This window comes from Chiloscyllium plagiosum, unplaced genomic scaffold (genome assembly GCF_037043375.1).
Source record: "Chiloscyllium plagiosum isolate Xiang-an unplaced genomic scaffold, Cpla_swu_hap1 HiC_scaffold_24, whole genome shotgun sequence".
Lineage (NCBI taxonomy): Eukaryota > Metazoa > Chordata > Chondrichthyes > Orectolobiformes > Hemiscylliidae > Chiloscyllium > Chiloscyllium plagiosum.
Genome location: NW_028270162.1, coordinates 64869437 through 64893125, shown reverse-complemented (window position 1 = coordinate 64893125; position 23689 = coordinate 64869437). Strand labels below are relative to the sequence as shown.

At 42.2% G+C, this 23689-nt stretch overlaps 2 protein-coding genes across 3 annotated transcripts in view; one reads left to right on the top strand and one right to left on the bottom strand.

The window, feature by feature from the left end:
• Nucleotides 1-1342: 1342 nt before the first annotated feature.
• LOC122562892 (uncharacterized) lies at nucleotides 1343-7165 on the bottom strand. Of its 2 annotated transcripts, none has more exons than XM_043716217.2 (2): nucleotides 6980-7165; nucleotides 1343-2684 (listed from the first exon to the last, which is right to left on the bottom strand). In XM_043716217.2, exon 2 carries the CDS (start codon nucleotides 2584-2586, stop codon nucleotides 1747-1749), a length of 840 nt encoding a protein of 279 aa, XP_043572152.1. In that variant the 5' UTR covers nucleotides 2587-2684; nucleotides 6980-7165; the 3' UTR covers nucleotides 1343-1746. The 2 variants fall into 2 exon arrangements, with proteins under 2 accessions (XP_043572152.1, XP_087856407.1); XM_088000281.1 differs by lacking the exon at nucleotides 6980-7165 and adding an exon at nucleotides 3210-3361.
• A 2463-nt stretch (nucleotides 7166-9628) lies between these two features.
• LOC122562438 (glutathione hydrolase light chain 1-like) overlaps nucleotides 9629-23689 on the top strand; it is a 154146-nt gene continuing 140085 nt past the window's right edge. Inside the window, exon 1 of the mRNA XM_088000289.1 lies at nucleotides 9629-12945. Coding sequence (XP_087856415.1) covers nucleotides 12869-12945 — 77 coding nt within the window. The 5' untranslated portion in view covers nucleotides 9629-12868. The remainder of the gene's footprint in view (nucleotides 12946-23689) is intronic.

The following is a 23689-nucleotide window of genomic DNA, read 5'->3' as shown; positions in this document are numbered from 1 at the left end:
AGTTTAAGGTTGGAGAGGAATGAATAAAAGGGAAGCTGAGGGGCAACTTCTTTACTGAAGGTGGAAGTGGTTGAGGTGGTTACATTATCAATATTTAAAAGGCATTTGAATAATACATGGATAGGAAAGGATTAGAAGGATATGGGTCAAGTGCAGGGAAATGGGGTTAGCGCGGACATTTTGGTCAGGCATGGACCAGTTTGGGCCATAGGGCCTGTCTCCGTGCTGTAGGACTCTATGACTACTTAACTAGTGCATTTTTTATTGCAATGCCTTTACCAACCAAGTGTCTATTTTTCACCTGGTCAGCAGTCTTCTCTTACAATATGAAATGTTTGTTACTCTTTCCATTGGTGCTTATTGTGAATATGCCTAAGTGTGCAAGACAAAAAGATTTGATCGAATGTGTTTTCTTTTCCACAATGTTTGTCGTTATTAAACAGCTGTACACTAATGTGGTGAAGACCCTCCCACAATGCTAGTGTACAAGGGGCTTATAGATGTTTGCGGAGGAACAATGTATATCATGATCAATTAATTCTTGCAATAAATAAAAAGAGAGAATAGTGAACATCAGCTCCTTGGAGAATGAGGCTGCGTAAATGATAACAATGGGGAGTGAGGAAGAAGCTGGAGTTAAACATACTTTTCCTCAGTCAAACATTTGAAAAATACTAAATAGTCAAGCAGCAAAGAGGGGAGGAAATAAACATAATAATGATCACAAGAGAAAAAGTATTAGAGAAACTAATAACCATCGATAAAGAAAATATTAATAGACCGTTTGGTCATTCAAGCCTGCTGCACTATTTAACACAATCATGGCTGATTGTCCAACTGTTCCTGCTTTCTCCTGCATACTTTTTGATCCCATTCACCCCAAGAATTATATCTAAATCAGTCTTGAAAACACTTAGTGTTTTGGCCCCAAGTGCATAAAGTTCCAGAAGTTCACTATTCTCAGTCCTAATGGTTTAGCCCATATCTATAAAGTGTGACCCATGATTCTGGACTTCCTGTTTATTGAAAACATCCTTCCTGTGTTTATCCTATGTAGTCTTGTCAGAACCTTTTGATTTCCATGAGATCCCTCTCTTCTCAACTCAAGTGAACTAGTCCTAACTGATCCAGTCTCTCTTTGTATGTCAGCCCTGCCATCCAAGGATTCATTCTGGTAAAACTTCACTGCACTGCCTCCGTTCTTTCACAAATAAAGAGACTGCACCTGTACACAATATTCCAGCTAGTGTAGCAGGACATCCTTGCTCCTAAATCCCTTCGCTAAGAAGGTCAAAAGTAATCAAGTTGTGTTTGTGATATTTGAAAAAAACATGAATTGCGTGTTTAACACAAAGCTAATTTATTCATTTTTATCCAGAAAATCAAAAACCTATGATTAAAGGAGAGTCAATTTAACATCAGTAGAGACAGACCCTGACGAAATAGCCTCATTCCCAAACATTATTAAGAGCAAAATGAAACGACTGTGATTACTTGTGGAATCACTGGTGTTTCAGAGAGTGGGATGATCAAGCTAGTTCCTTTCCATACTCGAAAGAAATGAACAGTCTCTTCCCAGTGTACAATGAGTTGAAATGATCACCTGAACACAGTTCCACAGTGACAGCATTGGAACAATCTCCCTTGTGAGAGCACATTGATGGATCATCAGCTGAGAATTTTTAAAGCGTTTTCCACAACTGAGCATTTATAGGTATTTCAATAACACAAACAAGTTCATTGGCATTAATTATCCAGAATTTTTATACTAGTTCCCTCATTTTGAACACTTAAAATTCTCTCGTCTGAATGAACTTGCTGGTGCTTCAGCAGATACGATGATCTGGTGAATCCCTTCCCACACTTAAAGCAAGTAAATGGTTTCTCCCCTGTGTGAATTCGCTGGTGTACAGTGAGGTTAGACATTCGTCTAAACCCAGTCCCACAGTGAGAGCATCTGAAGGGTCTTTCATCAGTGTGAACACGTTGATGGGACATCAGTTCTCCAGAACTTTTATAGCATTTCCCACAGTCTGAACATTTAAAAGGTCTCTCATCAGAATGAACTTGCTGGTGTTTCACTAAGTCAGAAGAGTGAATGAATCCCTTCTTACACACTGTGCAGATGAACGGTCTCTCTCCAGTGTGAACTCGTTGGTGTATCGTGAGTTGAGATGATCGTTTAAACCGAGTCCCACAGTGACAGCACCCGAATGGTTTCTCGTTAGTGTGAACACGTTGATGGGACATTAGTTCTCCAGAACTTTTATAGCAATTCCCACAGTCTGAACACTTAAAAGGTCTCTCCCCGGTATGAACTCGCTGGTGTGTCAGCAGGTGGGAGGAGTGAGTGAATCCTTTCCCACATTCTGAGCAGATGAACTGCCTCTCTCTTGTGTGAACTTGCTGATGTGTCAGCAGGTTGGATGACCAAATGAATCCCTTTCCGCACTCAGAGCAGGTGAACGGTCTCTCCCCAGTGTGACTACGTCGATGACTTTCCAGATGAGATGGATATTTGAATTCCTTCCCACAGTCTCCACATTGCCATGGTCTCTCAGCACAAACACTGGTTTTGGCTTCCATGAACAATATCTGATGATATTGAGGTCCTGATGAATTCAATATTTTAATCAGAATCTGAAGTGACGTTTGAGTTTACCGACTGCGAATGTTCCAATTGTCTGTAAAATGAATGAAAAACAGAAAGGAAGAACTGTGACTCTCAAACACAAAAGCAGTACTTGAAAATTGGACTGAATAAATCTGGTAATTTGTGGAGGTGGCAAGAGAACAATGTGACCATGAAAGCTCTTGACAGAACTGGTTCAGTAATAAACTTCAAGGGAACCTGTTGCCCAATGGGGAGCTACATAAAACTCTGTTCTCTATGGGAGAACTAAGAAAAATGGATAGCATTAAAGGAGGTGGGCTTTATCTTCCAGCAATATAATTAAAGTTTTGACAGGATCTCCCAAACTCATCAAACTGAAAGACAAGATCAAGCCGAGCATGGGAAAAGTATCACTTCTAGAACCGTCTGCGGCAGGTTCAAACTGGAAGAAACTGCTCCATGTGTCAGAATGCATTCGATCGAAAATTCAAACCTACTGAAAAAACAAGGGGATCATATTCATTCTAACAGTTAGGATTTCCTTTAGCAGAGAGTGGAGTACTTTGGTAATGGTTTGCTGTATTTTATAACCTACCCTGCAAATAACATATCTTTCTTCAGACTATCTTCATGGTTTTGCAAGATGAAAATAAATGAATCGTTTGCATCTTACGCATTTTAATTACTGTCCTCACTGCTCATGATGGGATCCACTCCACACCGTGAACAGCAAAGAGAGATTAGATTAGATTACTTACAGTGTGAAAACAGGCCCTTCGGCCCAACAAGTCCACACTGACCCTCCGAAGAGCAACCCACCCAGACCCATTTCCCTACACCTAACACTACAGGCAATTTTAGCATGGCCAATTCACCTAACCTGCACATCTTTGGACTGGGAGAGATTGGGTTATTAACCTGCAGAACAATATCCATACAGTCTGTAAGCTGGACCATGAGCTTCTGATCATTGGAGGCTTGGAGGGCCGGTTCCTGGGCTGTAAACTTTCTTTGCTCTTTGTTCTATTTATCATTTTAACTTTCCAGCCCACTGTCAAATCTCTGTCAAGAACAATATAGCACAGGAACAGGCCCATCAGCCCACCAAGCTTCTGCCAACACATTTTGCCCTTCCATACTATAACTGTCTTCACTTATAGCATCCATATATTCTTTACTTATTCATGTATTCATCGGGGTGCTCCTTGAACAATGCTATTGTGTCTGCTTCCACCACCTCCTCTGGCAACACATGCTAGGCACTCACGATCTTGTACGTGAAAAACTTGCCTCACATCTCTTTTAAACATCCCCTCTGCACCTTGAACATGTGTCCCCTCGTAATTGATCCCTCCACCTTGGGGGGAAAAAAAGCCTCACAAACTCCAATCTTTCCATTCCATTCACAGTCTCATAGCCTTCTATCAGGTCGCCCCTCAACCTTCTGTGTTCCAATTAAAACAAACCCAGTCTTTCCAACCTTCCCGCATAGTTAAAATACCCAATACCAGGCAACATCCTGGTAAACCTTTTCTGTACCCTCTCCAAAACATCCACATTTTTCTGGGTAGTGTAGTGACCAGAACTGTATGCAATATTCTAAATGTGGCCTAATTAAGGTTCTATAATGCTACAGCATCCTTGTAGCTGAAAATGTGTTGCTGGAAAAGCGCAGCAGGTCAGGCAGCATCCAAGGAACAGGGAAATCGACGTTTCGGGCATAAGCCCTTCTTTAGGAATGAGGAAAGTGTGTCCAGCAGGCTAAGATAAAAGGTAGGGAGGAGGGACTTGGGGGAGGGGTGTTGGAAATGCGATAGGTGGAAGGAGGTCAAGGTGAGGGTGATAGGCCGGAATGGGGTGGGGGCAGAGAGGTCAGGAAGAAGATTGCAGGTTAGGAAGGTGGTGCTGAGTTTGAGGGATTTGACTGAGACAAGGTGGGGGGAGGGGAAATGAGGAAACTGGAGAAATCTGAGTTCATCCCTTGTGGTTGGAGGGTTCCTAGGCGGAAGATGAGGCGCTCTTCCTCCAACCGTCGTGTTGCTATGGTCTGGTGATGGAGGAGTCCAAGGACCTGCATGTCCTTGGTGGAGTGGGAGGGGGAGTTGAAGTGTTGAGCCACAGGGTGGTTGGGTTGGTTGGTCCGGGTGTCGCCGAAACGTTCCGCAAGTAGGCAGCCTGTCTCACCAATATAGAGGAGGCCACATCGGGTGCAATAAATGATGTGTGTGGAGGTGCAGGTGAATTTGTGGCGGATATGGAAGTATCCCTTGGGGCCTTGGAGGGAAGTAAGGGGGGAGGTGTGGCCGCAAGTTTTCCCTTGGGGCCTTGGACAGCATCCTTATACTCAATGCCCCATCCAATAAAGGCAAGCATGCCATAGGCCTTTTTCTAACTACCTTGTCTACCTGCACTACCATCTTCAACAATTGCACACCCAGATCCTTCTGCATATTAATGCTCCTCAGAGTTCTGCCATTCACTGTACAATTTCCACCTGTATTTGACCTTCCAAAATGCATCACCTGACATCTGTCCAGATTAAACACCATCTGTCATTATTCTACCCATACCTCCAGCTGATCTATATCCTGCTATATCATCTGCCACTCCTCTTCACTTTCCACAACTCTGTCATCTGCAAGCTTATTAATTATACTAGCTATGTTTTCCTCCAAATATTTATGTAGACCATGAACAACAGAGGTCCCAGCACTGATTCCTGTGGAACACAACTAGTCACAACCCACTATTCCAAAAAGAATCCTTCCACCGCTATACTCTGTCTCCTATGCTCAGGTAGTTCTATATCTATCTTCCCAGCTCATGTGACTTCATCTTTTATACCAGTCTGTCCTGAAGGACTTCTGCACCATTCCAATGAAACTCATGGGAGCTCAAGGCATTTAGCTTTCTTTCAATTTGACACTTTCCAAACTGAATACAGAATTCTGCAATTTCTGCACCATCAGACAGTAATAAGGATCTGGGACACTTGACCTGAAAATATACTAGAATCTGATGTCATGTTCAGACCATGACTGCTCATCCTAGATTCCACATCCAAAGAAACAGTTCCCCTCTCACTCCACTATCAGTCGCCAATCATATCCCCAAAACTTTGATCAAACGCACATCTTATTATTCAATTTCCAGGGATACCTCCCCTATAGTGAAGTGATGTATTTTAGCAGGAGGGATACGAAGAAGCAATGGTACAATACTAAGGAGTGTGCACAATCTCAGGGATTCGCAGGCATAGATATTTGAAGCTAACAAGATAGATTAATTAGTCCGCAAAGAAAATTGGATCTTGATTGATTTCAAAGGAAACTGAACCAGCATTTGAGAGAAATATGCAAAGGCACAGAGATAAAAACAAGGGAATAGGACTGACTAGGAGAAAGTGACTGACTGGATTGCTCTGGAGAGCTAGCCTGGACTGAATAGCATTTATAGTTCCATTAGCACTTTATGATTCTTTTGTGTGATTCTTCTTGATAACTAAGCCCATAGATATAATCATAAAGAATCCCTACAGTGTGGAAAAAGATCCTTCAGCCCAACAAGACCACACCAACCCTCCGAAGAGTAATCCACCCAGATACCTTCCCTTACCCTATTATACTATATATACCCCTGACTATTTGGCACGGCCAATTCACCTAACCTGCACACCTTTGGATTATTGGAGGAAACCCGCGCAGACATGGGGAGAATGTGCAAACTCAACATTGACAGTCGCCTCAGCGTGGAATCAAACCTGGGCACTGTGAGGCAGTAGTGCTAACCACTGAGCCACCACTAATCTAACCACAATTAGTGTATCTCAGTTAATTTCCTGATACAGACGGAACACATAAATTTAATCGTACATATTCAGATACTTATTATGGGTGGCACGGTGGCTCAGTGGTTAGCACTGTTGCCTCACAGGGACCTGGGTTCGATTCCAGCCTTCCGTGTGGAGTTTGCACAATCTCTCCACGTCTGCGTGGGTTTCCTCTCACAGTGCAAAGATGTGCAGCTCAGGTGCATTGGCCGTTCTAAATTGCCCATAGTGTCAGAGGGAAATGGGTCTGGGTGGGTTGCTCTTCGGAGGGTCGGTGTGGACTTGTTGGGCCGAAGGGCCTGCTTCCACACTGTAAGTAATCGAACCCTTATGTCATGTTCGAGTTTCCTCTAAAATTGCAAAATTGATCACGATCAATCCGGGATTAAATAAAATCAGAAAAAAAACACTTTTGGTTTGAATTTGTTTTCTGTAAATCCTGCCCGCCCCGAACCATTAAACGCCACCCACATGCTCCGCGGAGACTTCGCCCCGGATAAACATGGCGACTCACAGGTACCTCAGGGAACACTTACCCCCAACAAAGATGGCGGCGGCCACCCAGAGCCAGCAAACAGCAATCCCGGATCATTCGCGACAAAACACTCATCGGTATATTACAATCCGGCGACTACAGTTACTCTGAGACTTCATAAAGCCTCTCCGCCCACTTCATAGACTTCCCACTTAATCAATTTCTCACTTTCTCGTTTCAACCTTTTATTCATCTTTTTGTCGTCCGCTTCCTCTGGCTCCACGTCGCGTCTGGTACTGCGCATGCTCCAGACGCGGCAGGCTGCGCATGCGTAATGAGCTTTGCGGTGTTTCGGGCACATCCTTATCCGCATGAGCGAGGGATGTGTGATGATGGAAACCGTTAATACATGAAAGTACGTGCACCATCCCTTTAACATAATTTTGTCCTGGCTGTAAATGACTACAGAACAGAGAGGTGTGGACATACTGGAATCTCAATAGGTAAAGTGAACAGAATATTTTCTTATCCTGCGAAGAATGTTTGAATTTCGATTTGCCAAGAATACATTCATTGTTGATCAAATCTTTTGCACTTTTAACGCTGAATGCTGCCAGGTAAGAAAACTAAATCCGTTCTCACACTCAAGTATGAAGCGTCTTCTAGTGGGAGCTGTGATGAGATGTACAGACCGGCGAGGAATGTAATTCAAGAACTCCCAGAGCAGACTGAGATCTGAAACGCTTGTCATGAGTTTCAAAGTCTCAACGCTGTTTGGATAATCTAAAACAGATTCTGTCAACCAGAAATTTCCTGCACCTGTCGAGAGAGAAATGCACTTTATATTATATGACTTTTCTACCTCAGTCCTCAGAAGGGAAACATTAACTCTTTTTCTCGAGCCAGTGATGTTACCATCCAGATTGAATATTTCCAACATCATCTTGTTTTATATTCGGTCAAAGAATTTGTTTCTGAATTGCACCATTGATTCATGCATAACTAATGTCTATTTATTTGCATCCGTCCACAAATAGAAACATCTTCGACGTTTACCCTGTCAATCAGTTTTAGTGCAGGAGTAGATGGCAGATCTGAGCACTAATCAAGTTGGCACCTATCTTATGTTTTAAGGCGTCACTCTATTTTTTTTCTTTCATAGGAAAAGAATGTCCTGAAATGATTCTTGCCCTGTGGAGAGATGAGAATTTGGAGACATAGTGAAGCAGTTCATGTCCAAATACAAGATTTGGACAATAACCAGGCTTGGCCTGACATTCCTGATGAAGAGCTTATGCTTGAAACATTGACTCTCCTGCTACTTGGATGCTGCCTGACCGGTTGTGCTTTTCCAGCACCTTACTCTTCGACTCTGATCTCCAGCATCTGCAGTCCTCACTCTCTCCTTGGCCTGACGAGTGACAAATAACATTTGTTCCATACAAATGCCAGACAATGATATTCTCAAATAAGACACAATCGAACCAGAGTTCCTTGACCTTCAGTGGTGTTACCATCACTGAATCTTCCACTGTCAACATGCTGGCAGTTTTCAATTACCAGGTTAAAAATCACACAACACCAGGTTATAGTCCAACAGGTTTAATTGGAAGCACTAGCTTTCAGAGTGCTGCTCCTTCATCAAGTGATTGCCAGACACTGAACTAGATTCAACACATACACACAGTGGGTACAAGAGCAGGTCAGAGGTTAGGAGTAGTACAGTAAGTAATTTATCTCCTGATTCCCAAAACTGTCCACCATCTAGAAGGCACAAGTCAGTAGTGTTATGGAATGATTCCCTACTTGCCTGGATAGGTGCAACTCCAACAAGACTCAAGAAGCTTGACACCATTCAGGACATGACTGGCCACACATCCATAAACAGCCACTCCCTCCACCACTGACCTTCAGGAGCATCAATGAGTATTATCTGCAACATGTCTAGCAGAATAAGAGGATGGCCAGAGTGGTAGGGCCAATAAGGAATAATGGAGGGAACTTGTACCTGGAGTCAGAGGAGGTAGGGGACGCCCTTAGTGAATATAGTGCCTCAGTATTCATGAGTGAGAGGGACCTTCTCGTTTGTGAGGACAGCATGAAACAGGCTGATATGCTCAAACAGATTGATGTTAAGAAGGAGGGTGTGCTGGAAATTTTGAAAAACCTGAGGGTACTAGGTCCCCTGATTCCTAATGAAGGATTTTTGCCCAAAACATTGAGTTTCCTGCTCCTCAAATGCTGCTGTGCTTTTCCAGCACCACTCTAACCTTGACCCAAAGTCCCCTGAGTCAGACAGGATAGACCCAAGCTTACTACAGGAAGCAAGGGAAGAGATTGCTGCACCTTTGGCGATAATCTTTGCATCCTCACTGTCCACTGGAGTAGTACCAGATGATTGGAGGGTTTCAAATGTTATCTCCTTGTTCAAAAAAGGAAATAGGGATAATCCTGGGAATTATAGCCCAGTCAGTCTTACATCAGAGGTGGGCAAATTATTGGAGAGCATGCTGCGAGACAGGATTTATGATTATTTGGAAAAGCCTAGTTTGATGATGAATAATCAGAATGGCTTTGTGAGAGGCCAGTCGTGCCTCACAAAGCCTTATTGAATTTGAGAATGGTGATAAAACACATTGATGAAGTGAATGTAGTGTACATTGATTGAACAAGGCATTTGATAAGGTTGCCTATTCAGAAGGTAAGGGAAATTTGAGTGAATACAGAACTGGTTGACTCTTAGAAGACAGAGGGTGGTAATAGATGGGAAGTATTCAGCTTGGAGGTCGGTGACCAGTGGCATTGCACAGGGATCTGTTCTTGAACCTCTGCTCTTTATGATTTTTATAAGTGACTTAGATGAGGATGTGGAAGGGTAGGTAAGTAAGTTTGCCGATGACACAAAGGTTGGTGGAGTTGTGGATAGTGTGGAGGGCTGTTGTAGGTTGCAACAGGACATTGACAAGATGCAGAACTGGGCTGAGAAGTAGCAGATGGAGTTCAACCTGGAAAAGTATGAAGTCTTTTATTTGGAAAGTTTGAAAATAAGTGCAGCATACATGGTTAAAGGCAGGATTCTTGACAGTGTGGAGGAGCAGAAGGATCTTGGGATCTGTGTACTTAGATCCCTCAAAGTCCCCAAGTTGATAGGGTTGTTAAGAAGGCATATGGTATGTTGGCTTTCATAAGCAGGGGAATGGGTTTAAGAGCTGCAAGGTTATGTTGTAGTTGTATAGAGCCCTGGTTAGACCATATTGGAATATTGTGTTCAGTTTTGGTCGCCTCATTATAGGAAAGATGTGGAAGCTTTGGAGAGGGTGCAGAGGAGATTTACCAGGATGCTGCCTGGACTGGAGGGCATGTCTTATGAAGAAAGATTGAGGGAGCGAGGACTTTTCTCATTGGAGTGAAGAAGGATGAGATGTAACTTGATAAAGTGTACAAGATGATGAGAGGCGTAGGTACAGTGAATAGTCAGAGACTTTTTCCCAGGGCAGAAATGGCTATCACGGGGGGATTAATTTTAAGGTGAATGAAGGAAGGTTTAGGAGAGATGTCAGAGGTCGGTTGTTTACACAGAGAGTGGTGGGTGTGTGGAATTCACTGCCAACAGTGGTAATAGAGTCAGATACATCAGGGACATTTAATTGACTCTTGGATTGGTGCATGGATGATAGTATAAATGAAGGATACATGGGTTAATTTGATCTTAGACTAAGATAAAAGGTCGGCACAACATCAAGGGCCAAATGGCCTGTACTGTGCTGTACTGGTCTATGTTCTCACTCCTACCTTGATTTGACTTTCCAAAATGCAAGACCTCCGTTTGCCAAAATTCCGTTTGCCATTTCTGATCCCACTTCCCCTGCTGATCAAGGTCCTATTGCAATTTCTGATAATCTTCCTCACTCTCCACAATACTGCATACTTTAGTGTTACCCACAAACTTACTAATCATGCCTTATCCATTCTTATCCAAGTCACTGATATAGATAACAAACCGCAATGCGCCTGGCCCCAACCCCGGGGTAGTCCACTAGTCACAGGCCTCCAGTCCGACAGCATCCTTCCACTATTACCCTCTCAATCCAACTGTGTATCCAATTTGCTAGGATTCCATGTGACCTAGGTCAAGAGTGTGAGAAACAAAAGCTCACTCACTTCAATAATTTCAGTCCGAGACCAAAAATCTGAAACAGTGTCGTTTATTTGTACACTTGCAAGTGGGTGCCATGTCTAATGCCAGGTAAGGCAATGACAAATGCACACCAAATCCAACAAACTCTCGAAATTTATACAGTTTGAATCCCTATATTTTTCCTTATTTCATTGTTTGCCTCCCCCCGCTTACGTCATTCATTTCCTTAAGACTGATCCCACAACTTCTGTTTATCCGCCCTTGTCAGTGACAAATGTCTATCTCTGCCTCCCATAAAGTTGTTTGACGTCATCCCATCCTTTGCTTACCATTATCTGCTCCCTCCATCTGCGCTGCCCCTCACAGCATCTATCACTAAGCCCTTTTAATTGGGGTTTGTTCCTGTGTCTCTGTACAAGTGGGAAACAGATGTTTATAAAGGCCTCTTTTCACAGCATTTTATCTAGTGCCTGTATTTCTACCATTGTTCTGTAATCACGTCTCATGCTAAGTCCTTCCTCGATGTAGTTCCCATTTTTGCTAACTCAGCTCCTAGCTGAGAAAACAATCACAGACTAATGTGAATTAATTTACTCTGTATCAGAACTTATAATTTGCAGAAATAACATTAATTCACCTATATCCCACAAGAGTATAGTGCTGGAAAAGCACAGCAGTTCAGGCAGCATCCGAGGAGCAGGAGAATCGACATTTCGGGCATAAGTCCTTCATCAGGAATGTGACCTTTCATGTGACCTAACCTTCCAGAGCAGCCTACCATGTGGAACCTTGTCAAAGGCCTTACTGAAATTGATAAGAATATTACACAGAGAAGAACATTTATGCTTTTCTTTCTGGTTGCTTTCTCTAAGCAGACTGAGCTCAAATATGAATCACTTGTTGCATTGCTTCCTATGCTTTCTAATAAAATATACAGAAAACTATATCCGCTTAAAAATGTACTACAACACTATTCACCTGTCACCCCATATATTGGCTCTCCGTTAGCAGAGTCTTGATGTAAAAATTATCATCCTTGTTTTCAAATCCCTCCATATCGCTATAATTTCTTCCGATCTACAAGGAAATGTTTCAAAAATAAAAAGGAACATTTTTAAAAATTTAAGGGATCCCTTCTCTTGCGGATACCTCTTTCCTGGACCCAAATGTACTTGTGTTTTAAAAGGAGACCAGGCTTTCTTGAAGTGACAAAAGGAGTGAGTTACTGCATATGAGAAGAAATACTAATGTAACACACTTTCATACAAATTAAAAATAAGCGGTGGATTTTAAAAAATCTAAAAAGATACATAGCTCAGTCCCTGAACTGTTCTTTAACAGCAAATGGTTGAATATTGCGGCATTTGGAGTGACGATTTGACTGTTACATTACATTATTGCCAGGCTGATCCACATGAGAATGTTCAGTCCTACTATCATGCTCTAGCCCATGTTTTTTTAAAAATTAATATATTTATTGTCACATGCATTTTATTACAAAATATAGTGAAAAGTGTTGTACAGTGTTGCCACTCTCCAATGTTATATGAAAATACAAAAAAAACACAGAACATAGAGTATGAAGACAGACGGATAAAGAAATAAAGAAAATGTGTTCAAGTTTGCAGTTCTTCTTGTGAAGTGTTCCATCATGGCCCATGGACTGTGCCACCACTGCTGGAATGAAAGACGCTATTCTTTGGCACCATCTCACCTTCACCTACACCTCCACTGACACCACTGTGAATCCTTTCTGGACCTCACCAATGCTGGCAAGAACCGCACTGACCCAAACTCGACTCCGCCACTGCCATGAGTACAGTTGCAGCCCATCTCACTGATGCAGCCACTGCCGATGCTATTGCCGCAACCGAGCTCGTCAACAAGAAGTAAGTAAAATATAAAGGAAAAAAAGACAAAAAAAGGAAAGAAACAAAAAAACAGCAGATAGAGCAAATAAGCCTCAAGCTCAGAAACTCTACTCCACCACCAGGTCAACCCCATCCACAGGCAGGGTCGGGGCAATCCCCACATTCACTGGGTTTCACCTCAAAATTACCTCACAGAGGGCAAAAGGAATGTACCCTCCTTCAATCAGCATCTTGGCAGCCCCTTTTAAAATTGCAGCTTTTTTGGCTCTCAGGTGAAGTTCTGAACTCAAGTATCTCAATAAATCTTCGAACTGTTTGAAGAACAGAACATAAGAAACTTCCCCTAAATTTGGCAGAAAACACTGCCATTGAATGCAGATGTTTCTATATTGTAGCAACCTGCCTTTTGCAGTTTTTATTTTGTCATTAAAATTGGCTTCAAGGTGACAATTTAGCTAATCTAAATCTTTAGCTTATGTTAACTTGGCAGAGCATATTATGCTATGCATGTCTGACAGCACCAGGGACCCAGGTTCAATTCGACTTTCAGGGGTGTCTGTGTGGAGTTTGCGGGTTTCCTGCGGGTGCTTTGGTTTCCATAAGACATAGGAGCAGAAATTAGGCCATTCAGCCCATCAGGTCTTCTCTGCCATTCAATCATGGCTGATACGTTTATCATTGCCATTCTCCCACTTTCTCCCCATAACCTTTGATCCCCTTGATATTCAAGAACCTATCCAACTCAGTCTTAAATATATTCAATACTCTGACCTCCACACCCTTCTGTGCAATGAATTCCATACATTCACCACTCTCTGTCTGAAGGAGTTTCTCCTTATGTCCACTCTAAGGCTGTACCCTCAGGTCCTAGTCTCTTCTACCAATGGAAACATCTTCCCACCATCCACCCTGTCGAAACCATTCAGTATTCTCCCTGTTTCCTCCCACAGTCCAACAATGTACAGGTGGATTGACTGTGCTAAATTGCCTATTATTGTCCAGGGATATGCAGGCAAGGTGGATTAACCATGGGAAATGCAGAGTTAAGGGATAGGGTTGGGGAGTATGTCTGAATGAGATGCTCTTTGGAAGGTTGGTGTGGATTTGATGGGCCAAATGGCCTACTTCCACACTGTAGGGATTCTAACAGTGAGGAAATTGAGAGAGGTGAAGTGGATATCATCTGTGTACAGATGTTATCTAATGCGATGCTTTTCGAGCTTGATACACTCTACTGACCATAACTTTTACTGACTACTCTAACTGTTAGCATTCCCAACTTACTTTATAATTCATATGCATGGTTTGTGTGTTGTTGGCTAGCCCAGTATTATGACCCAACACTCATTGCCCTGGGAAGGTGGTGGTGAGCTGCCTTTTTGAACTGCTGCAGTCACATGTTGTAACCATCAGCAGTGTTGTTCGGAAAGAGAGTTCCAGGATTCTGACACACTGAAATTGAAGGAGGATTAGAGTGATAAATCGAAGATGAGCAAGGATGCAATCATGGGGTCAGACAGCCTTTTATCCTGTTTTGTACATTTGGAGAATAAGAACAGATTGACAGGTTTCAGGGATCTGGAGAAAACGTTAAAGGACCTTATTTGAAGAGTGATCTGAAATGACAGAATAACAGAATGCAGACTGGAGCTTTGTAAGGTGTGGATGGTGGATTGGTGATAGGCTTCCTAAATCCTACAATAACTAAGGAGGGAAACCGTGACACCAGCCAGACCTGGGAATGGAATTGGTAGCACAGCAGTTGTGAAAATGGATGTACCATGAGGAAGACATTTTGGGGAATGAATAGAATGGAATCAACTATATTATTAACCCCCACACTACCACCTAAGTGCGGTAGTGCTTATTTTTTTTTCCCCAGCACCCATGGTGTGTGTGTATACGTGTGAGACACAGTGAAAGACACAAAGTGCACGAATCTTTATTCAATTTCCACCACCAGGAAGATAGGAAAATACCCAAGTGGCCAGTGACAAACACTGCCCTTCACATCAAAGGGCAATGCTGTGTGATCAAAACAGTGAAGGGGAGGGTAGGGACTAAATCAAAATAGAGTTGGAGGGAGAAATAATGCACTCCACTCCCTGCGGCACCCACCTCTCCCTGAACAACTCCAGGGTGTTGGTGGACACCACGCGCTCCTTCTCCAAGGACACCCGGGCCCTAACGTATGGAATCAACTATATTCTGATATAAGGGGTGATAAAAGGACAAGATTGGTAGGAGAAACTAAAGGACACAGTTTCAAAATAATAGGACTCCCATTGGAGACAAAGGTAAGATGATATTTTCTTCTTTTAGAAGGTCACAAGCCTTTAGAACACATTTCTCCAGGCAGCAGTAGCAGCAAAGTTGTTGAACATTTTTAACACCAACTTGGATTCTTAACCAAAAAAGGAGTGAATGATAAAAACTTAAAGAATGTAAATCAAAAAAAGCCAGAGATTGTTAGAAAAGCTCAGCACATCTGTGGAGAGAAATCAGAGTTAACATTTCAGGTCCAGTGCTACTTCCTCAGTAATTATTCTTCCTTTAATGCTTATTGGTGTCGGGCTGGAGTGATTTGGACCAGGTGGACCTTGTTGCCTATGAAATTCATGTTTGGGGTTGTTAACCTGGGCAAATCAGAACTCTGTGTGAAACGATTCCAGAAATCTTGCTGAGATTTCTGAATCATTGATAGTCACAGGTGAGGTGCTGGTAGCCTAGAGGTTGGTTAACTTATACCACTATTTCAGAAAGGATAAGCCAAGGAATTATACACTGGTGTGCTTGACATTAGTGATGAGTAAGTTGTTGGAGGAATCCTGAGGGATTTGGAGGAATTTGCTTGTATTTGGAAAGGCAATCACTGATCAGGAATAGTCAGCATAGCTTTGTGCATGGGAAATCATGTCTTATTAATGATGGAATTTTTTGAAGTAACAAAGAAGATTGATGAGGGCAGAGTGGTGGATGTGACCTATGTGGACTTCCGTAAGATGTACAAAGTTTAAAAATTGCACAATAGCAGGTAATAGTCCAACAAGTTTATTCAGAAGCATTAGCCTTGAGTGTTGTTTCTTTGTTGGGTGGTTGTGGAGTGTAAGATTGTAAAACACAATTTATGGCAAAAGTTTATGATGTGATGTAACTGAAATTATTATCTATTGAAAAAGACCTTGTTTATTTTTTAAGTCTCTTTATCTTTTAGAGTGACCATGTTGGTTTCAGTTCTTTCATATGTCATAAAGTCATTGAGATGTACATCATAGAAATAGACCCTTTGGTCCAACCCGTCCATGCCGACCAGATATCCAAACCCAATCTAGTCCCACTTGGCCCATATCCCTCCAAACCCTTCCTATTCATATACCCATCCAAATGCCTCTTAAATGTTGCCCTGCAAAACTTTTTTTTTAAAGTGAATTTTAACAATTGGTGTCATGTTGGCCCAGGTATTGCATTGAAGGTGTGACCTGCCCTGTGTGAATCTGTCTAAATAGACCTGTTGGACTATAACCAGGTGTTTTGATTTTTAACTTTTCTACCATGAAAGATACTATCTTTTTAGCAAGCAGAACTCTAGTTATTAGCTGGCAGCTATAGTTGGATGTAATATACTCAAACTTTTTTTTGTTTTTATGTTATGTGCACTTTTATGTTCAATAAGTGAAAGTGAGTGCAGCAAGTCCTGTTACTATGGACAAACAATTAGCTACAGCTATTTTTAGCAAAGTTGCAAAGGTTAACTGTTGACACTCTGTGCTTGATAACTACAGGATCCTATTTAAATTTAATCAGTTTTTTTTGTAAATTACCTCACTTTATTGGGGCTTTCATGAAAACTTAGCAACAATTTAAACCAGACCTAATATTTCCAATTTACTTAAGTCCTTATTCATATCTGATTTCAATGTTGACATTTTTAAGCAGTTGCCTTAACATAAAGGCACTTCAATGAATATAAAAATTGAATGTTTTTTCATTTATGGCAGGCAATGTATCCTAGCACCCATATTCGGATTGTAAATGTACATGCAATGCAGGAGAAAACTATAATTTCATGACTTATTACAATGCCACAACTGACCTTTGATTAAGACTCTATTAAAAGTTATTGCATATCATAATGTCACCTGCTTTTGTACACTTCAAATACCTTGTCAAAGAAGACAGTTTATGATAAATCATTGCTTCAGGCAATCGAACAGGCAGGAGAGTATAGTGTAAATGCTTGTCTAGAACATATAACAGTCATGTTGACCTGCTCTGGTGATTTTAATGGCAACCAAGTCAGCTACAAAGTTACGATTTCAAATTTTCAAAAAAATTAAATCCACAACAATAGGTTGATGCAGTGTTCCCAACTGCTGTGCACTAATAAGCCTCAGACTATTCTATCTTCCAAAATGAGAACTTCCTTCAGCTCTCTACCAAACTGATTTGAAGGAACTTTTCAGCTATTTCGGTGGAAATGAGGAGACACCTTCACTTTAACAACTTTAGTGCAACCTGAGGGCATCAGAAGACAGACTCATCATCCTCGGCTACTATTTTCAAAGCATCTATATCCAACCGCATCTATTATAGATGTGGCATAGACAGTGAAGATCTTGTCTGAGATGACAAAAGGGTCTCGATCATATGGGTCAATGGGCTGAAAAATGGCAGATGGAGGTTCCATCTAGAGAAACGCGAGGCATTGCAAACAAGGGTAAGGCATATACAATTAATAGTAGGGGCTTGGGTAGTATTGTAGAATAGAGGGACCTAGGGGTTCAGCTACATAATTATTTGACATTTGTGTGACATATAGACAGTGGGGTTTTAAAAAAAAAGGCGTTTAGCGTGCTTGCCTTCATTGCTCAGTCCTTTTTTGAGTATAGGAATTGGGAAGTCATGTTGAGGTTGTACAGGACATTTGAGGTCTCTTCTGGAATACTGTGTGGCCCAGTTATGAGTGATGTTATTAAGCAGGAGAGATTTGGCAAGACGTTGCTGGGTATGGAACGTTTGAGTTAGAAAGATAGATTGGGACTTTTTACACTGGACTGTAGGGGTTGAGAGATGACCTTTTTTTTAATAGAGATTTATAAAATCATGGATGGGGGTGTCTTTTCCCTAGGATGGGGAATTCAAGACTAGGGACACATTTTTGAGGTGAGAGATTTAAGAGACATGAAGGGCAAACTTTTTTACACAGTGGTTTCCAACTGAAATGAATTTCCTGAGGAAGTGGTGCATGCATGCACAGTCACAGCATTTAGAAGACCCTTTGATAAGTACACTAATAGGAAAGGTTCGAGGGCATATTGACGAGGAGCAGGCAGCTGGGACTAGTTTCATTTGGCATTATGTCTGAAGGATCTGTTTCTGTGCAGTATGACTCCATGACTGAAATCCACCCTTGTGCCTTTCTTCATCTAAGGTTTAGTTTTTTAAAAATTTGGCTTTGAAAACAAATGATACTTGTTAGTGTTGGAAGATCTGGGTTCAAGTTCTACCTGCCACAGAGACATGTCATCATGTCTGAACAATCAAAACTAATTAAACTTTAAAATCATCCCTGGGACAAGATAGTTGAAGTCACAATGACCTTGAGCAAATCTGAGGTCAGAAGGTAGATAAGTGAAGAATCAAATCCAACAAGGTGGAATTTTAAATATGATAATGAGGTGACATGCTTTATTGTCATTTAGGTTTTAAACTTTAACTGCTGTTGGTCAGGCTTCTTCAGGTGAATGGGTTCTGGAGGTAAGGGTCTACATACTTACTGAATCCAACCCTCACATTTAAGTCACATATTCAGCTTCAGATCCAGCAGCCTCCCAATCTTTCCCTTGTCCCCATCTCCCCTACCCCCACCCAGCTGTCCACCAGAGGTCCCAATCTTAACACCAACCTTCTAACTTCCACATCCCAGATCCCAAGAAATTCACCAGACTTGCAATCCACAGCCCACTATCAGGCTTGCACAGAACCTACCCTAACCCACCACCCACACACAGTTTGCAATCCCCCAAATTCTCAGGACCCCGCTCTCCTCCACCCATGGTGAATTACCTCCCACCTCCAAGCTGTCCCTCCCTAGACTGATCTGCTGCATTGCTAATGAAGCCAGTAAAGATTACTCATGAGGAATTCCTGGTTTCAGGATGCACTCTACCATTGACTGATCTATGACCTGTGGGATCAGGATACTAGAAGATCTACCTGACAACACATCTGGAGCTTTATCTAATGCATAGAACATAAATTAAGATCACAAAAAAAGGAATAAGCCATTCAGCCTCTTGACCTGCTTACCATTCAATAGGATCACAGCTAATCTGACATTCCTCCATGTTGACTTTCCTGCCTTTTCCCCATAACTCTCAATTCCCCAACTAATCCAGAATCTATCCATTTCAGCCTTAAAATACACAAGAACTCTTCTCTCACAGCTCTCAGTTGCAAGGCGTTCTAAAGACACTCCACTCTATGGGTGGCATGGTGGCTTAGTGGTTAGCACTGCTGCCTCACAGCACTAGGCACCCAGGTTCGATTCCGGCCTCTAGCGACAGCCTGTGTGTAGTTTGCGCATTCTCCCGGTGTCTGCATGGGTTTCCTCCCAGGTGCTCCGATTTTCTCCCACAATCCAAAGATGTGCAGGCCAGGTGAATTGGCCATACTAAATTGTCCATTATGTTCGGTCCATTTAGTCAGGGGTATCTATAAGGTAGGGGAATGGGTCAGTGTGGACCTGTTGGGCCAAAGGCCCTGTTTTCCATACTGTAGGGTATCTAATATAATCTGAGATTAAATTCCTCTTCAACTCCCTTAATTCTGCAACTGTGCCCCCTGGTCCTAGACTCTCCCATGAGAGGAAATATCCTCTCAACACTTACCCTGTCAGGCCCCTCGATAATCCTGTGTGTTTCAATGCGATTACCTCTCATTCTTCCAAACACCAATGATTGGAGTCCCAACCTGTTTAGCCTATGCTCATTAGAGCATCCTTCCATAGCAGGGATCATACTTGTGAACCTTCTCTGAACTACCTCCAATGAAGTAATCTTCCCATAAATAAGCAGACCCAAACTGCTCACAGTACTCCAAATGTGGTCTCACCAGCACCTATTCTTATACTCCAACCCTCTTGAAATAAGGATTAATATTGTATTAGCTTTCCTGATTACCTGCTGTACCTGTGTGCTTGCTTTGTGTTTCATGCACAAGTTCCCCAAGTCCCAGCTTTCTGTACTCTCTATTTTATTAATACTCTATCCTTTTGTTCTCCCTTCTAAAGTAAACAACTTCACATTTTCCCACTTTATAATCCATTTGTCAACTTCTTGCCCACTTATTTCACTTTTCAATATCTCTATAAACTCTCTGTATCCCTCTCTCAACCTGCCTTTCCACCTGTTCTTATGTTGTCTGCAAATTTTGTCTTCAGTATATTCCCTCCCTTTGTTCAAGTTACTAACGTATATTGTAAACAGTTGCAGCCCTAGCTTTGATCCCTGTGCGACCCCACTGTTCACAGGTCATCAACCTGAAAAAGAACCCCTTAGCTATTACTTCATTCCCATTAGCCAACTAGGGGAGGCAATGGTCAGTGGTATTATTTTGAGTATGCTTTCATAGAATTGTATAGCCTGGAAACAGACCCTTTGGTCCAACCTTTATCCAAATTAAACTCCATCTGCCACTCCTCAGCCCAACTGATCAAGTTCCTGTTGTACCCTGAGGTAGCCTTCACTGTTCTTTACACCACTGAGTTTGGTGAGGTCTGGAAACTTGCTAACCATTCACATCTAAATCTTTGATCTAAATGACAAAAAGCAGTGGATCCAGCACCCATTGTTGTGGCACACTGCTGGTCACAGGCCAAAAAGCTTCCCTCTTACCTTTTTTGTCTCCTACCTTCTAGCCAACTTTACCTCTAAATGACTCATTCAGTTTTTAGATCTTTTCAATTTTTGGATGTGGAGATAAAAGATATCTGTTTTCCTTAAGTCCTCAGGGATACAAAATCGTTTCTCTCATTGAGACTGATGCTGCTAAATTAAATCTCCAGATCTGTGTGTGTGTGTACACTAATTATAAATCTACAAATACGTACTGGTTATAAGCAAAGGCTTCACATTACGACAAGGACAATTGGGAGGATTTTAGTCTTAGGTTTGTCTCTCATGAGATCTTATTTCTGTCCCTCCAAGCCCTCACACCGTAAACTCAGACATACAACATTAAACTACTTTTTTTTTTAAAAGAAAGCATCATAACCCTACAAAGTATGGGAGTTTCTGACCTACAGAATGAAGATTATCTAATTGGCAAAAATCTGGAGTCTGATTTACTGGAGACAGGACACCAGCTTGCAGAATATTTCAGAGAACATCTCTTGGAAACACGCACTATGCAACCCCACCGCCATATGGCTGAACTCTAACTTCCCCCTCCCACTCCACAAAGGACATGGAAGTCTTGGGCTGCCTCTGCCACCTGACTTTTGAAAGAAGAACGCATCCACCTTGGGACCCTCTAACTATCTGCAATCAATGTGGATTTCACCAGTTTCCTAATTTCCCCTTTTCCCCCATCCCCTAACCTTATCCCAGATCCAAACCTTCCCACTCTGCACTGTCCTCTTGAATTGTCCTACCTATCCATCTTCCTTCCCACTTTTCTGCTCCAACTTCTTCTCTGACCTATCACTTTGACCCTAACTTCATGTTTCTATCGCATTCCCAGCCCCTTGGGCTACCCCCTCATTCCTGATGAAGAGCTTATGCTCAAAACATCGACTCTCCTGCTTGACCAGCTGTGCTTTTCCAACACCACACTGTTCGACTCTGACCTCCAGCATCTACAGTCCTCACTTTCTCCTCCAGGTTTAGTGATCAGGGTTTCAATGCAAGAGTTGGGCAGGAGAAGTAGGAGCAAGGTTTCTATCCACAGTCCCTTGGGTCGAGCACACCAATACAGCAGCAGTGTGTACTATCTGAGAGATGCACTGCCAGCAAATCATCAAGGCTCTTTGACAGAAAATGTATGCCCTCTACTAGTACTTATTCGAAGGGCAAAGGCAGCAGATATGTGGGACCACCACCACTTGCAAGTTTCTGTCAAAGCTACATATCATCCTGACTTTACAATTAAATCACTTTTTCCTTCACTGTGGCTGACTCAAAAACCTAGGAGTCCATCCAAACAAGCATGATTCAGTGCACCAAACCCTTTATATATCAAGCACCAACCTCTGTTAATCACTGCTCATTCAAGCCATTTATAATTTTATCTTGTCCCTGTACACTGGGTACTGCTGAAAGTCTCATACTGTGTCACTTTGCAAAAAAATCACCAGCAACTCAACCATGGTTGCCATATCACCCAACGCATTGCACCACATTCAATGACATGATGCCTTCTCTTGAAATAAAAAGAAAAATATTTTTTTTTAGATTAGATTAGATTACATTACAGTGTGGAAACAGGCCCTTCGGCCCAACAAGTCCACACTGACCCTCTGAAGAGCAACCCACCCCGACCAATCCCCCTACACTTAGCCCTTCATATAACTCTACGGGCAATTTAGAATGGCCAATTCACCTATCCTGCACATTTTTGGACTGTGGGAGGAAACCGGAGCACCTGGAGGAAACCCACGCACACACGGGGAGAACGTGCAAACTCCACACAGACGGTCGCCAGAGGCGGGAATTGAACCTGGGTCTCTGGCGCTGTGAGGCAGCAGTGCTAACCACTGGGCCACCGTGCTGCCCACTTTTCACAATAGGATGCCAAAATCTGTTTTACAGCCAACTAAGTACTTTTAAGATATGTGACCACTTCTGACATCATCTTGGCAATCAAGCCAGAGCTGAATCTTGTATCTGTTTCCCTTTCAGAAAATACTATGGATCAAAGGAGTTAGTCTCAATTGTGGTTCTGATAATGGAGATCCTTGCCCTATTCCTGAGCCTGTACTTTGGGCTAATGTCCATGGAAGTGCCAACATATTCCTTTGAAAGAGCTGCTGTTGCTGCAGATGCAGGGAGATGTTCAGAGATTGGCCGGTGAACCTCTGTTAGAGGATCTTAACTCTGTCTGGCAGAGGAATAATGGAGAACAGGATTCAGGTTGTTCAGTCCAACCAGTTCATGTTGACGTTTATTCTCCACATGATCCATATTCCTACCCCACTTGGTCTTATAGCCCTTTTCTCTGTTTATCATCAACCAACTATTTAATTTCTTCTTGGTTTTAGTTAAAACTCTGATAATCCATTCTCAATCTTACAAGCCACTGTGTAAAAACATTTCACCTGATTACTTCCATGGATTCATTCTTATCTATCCTTTCATCTAGATCCTATTTATATTACCCTGTCCCATCTCCTCTTCATTTTAACACTCACTCCCTACACTGAGACATTATCATCTGAAACACAGTTGGAAGAGTGTTATAAGTAAATTTAAAGGAATCTTTCACAAGAGAATTGCATAAATACATGTAAAGGAAAGCAGTTTGAAGACAAGGTGGGAGCAAGATCAATAGGATAGGTATTTTCAATGTAGTCATAAATGGGCTGAACGGCCTCCTCCAGCATAATTAAGTATTGCTTCCTGGAAAAAGAACAGGAGGACAATCCCTTTCCACAAGGGATTCAGGTGAGGTCTGGCCCCGCACAGTCTCGGGCCTATAGCTGACCCTAGCTCAGACGTGGTGACCATAGGAATGGAAGAGGAGCCCGGAACCAAGATCTGAACCG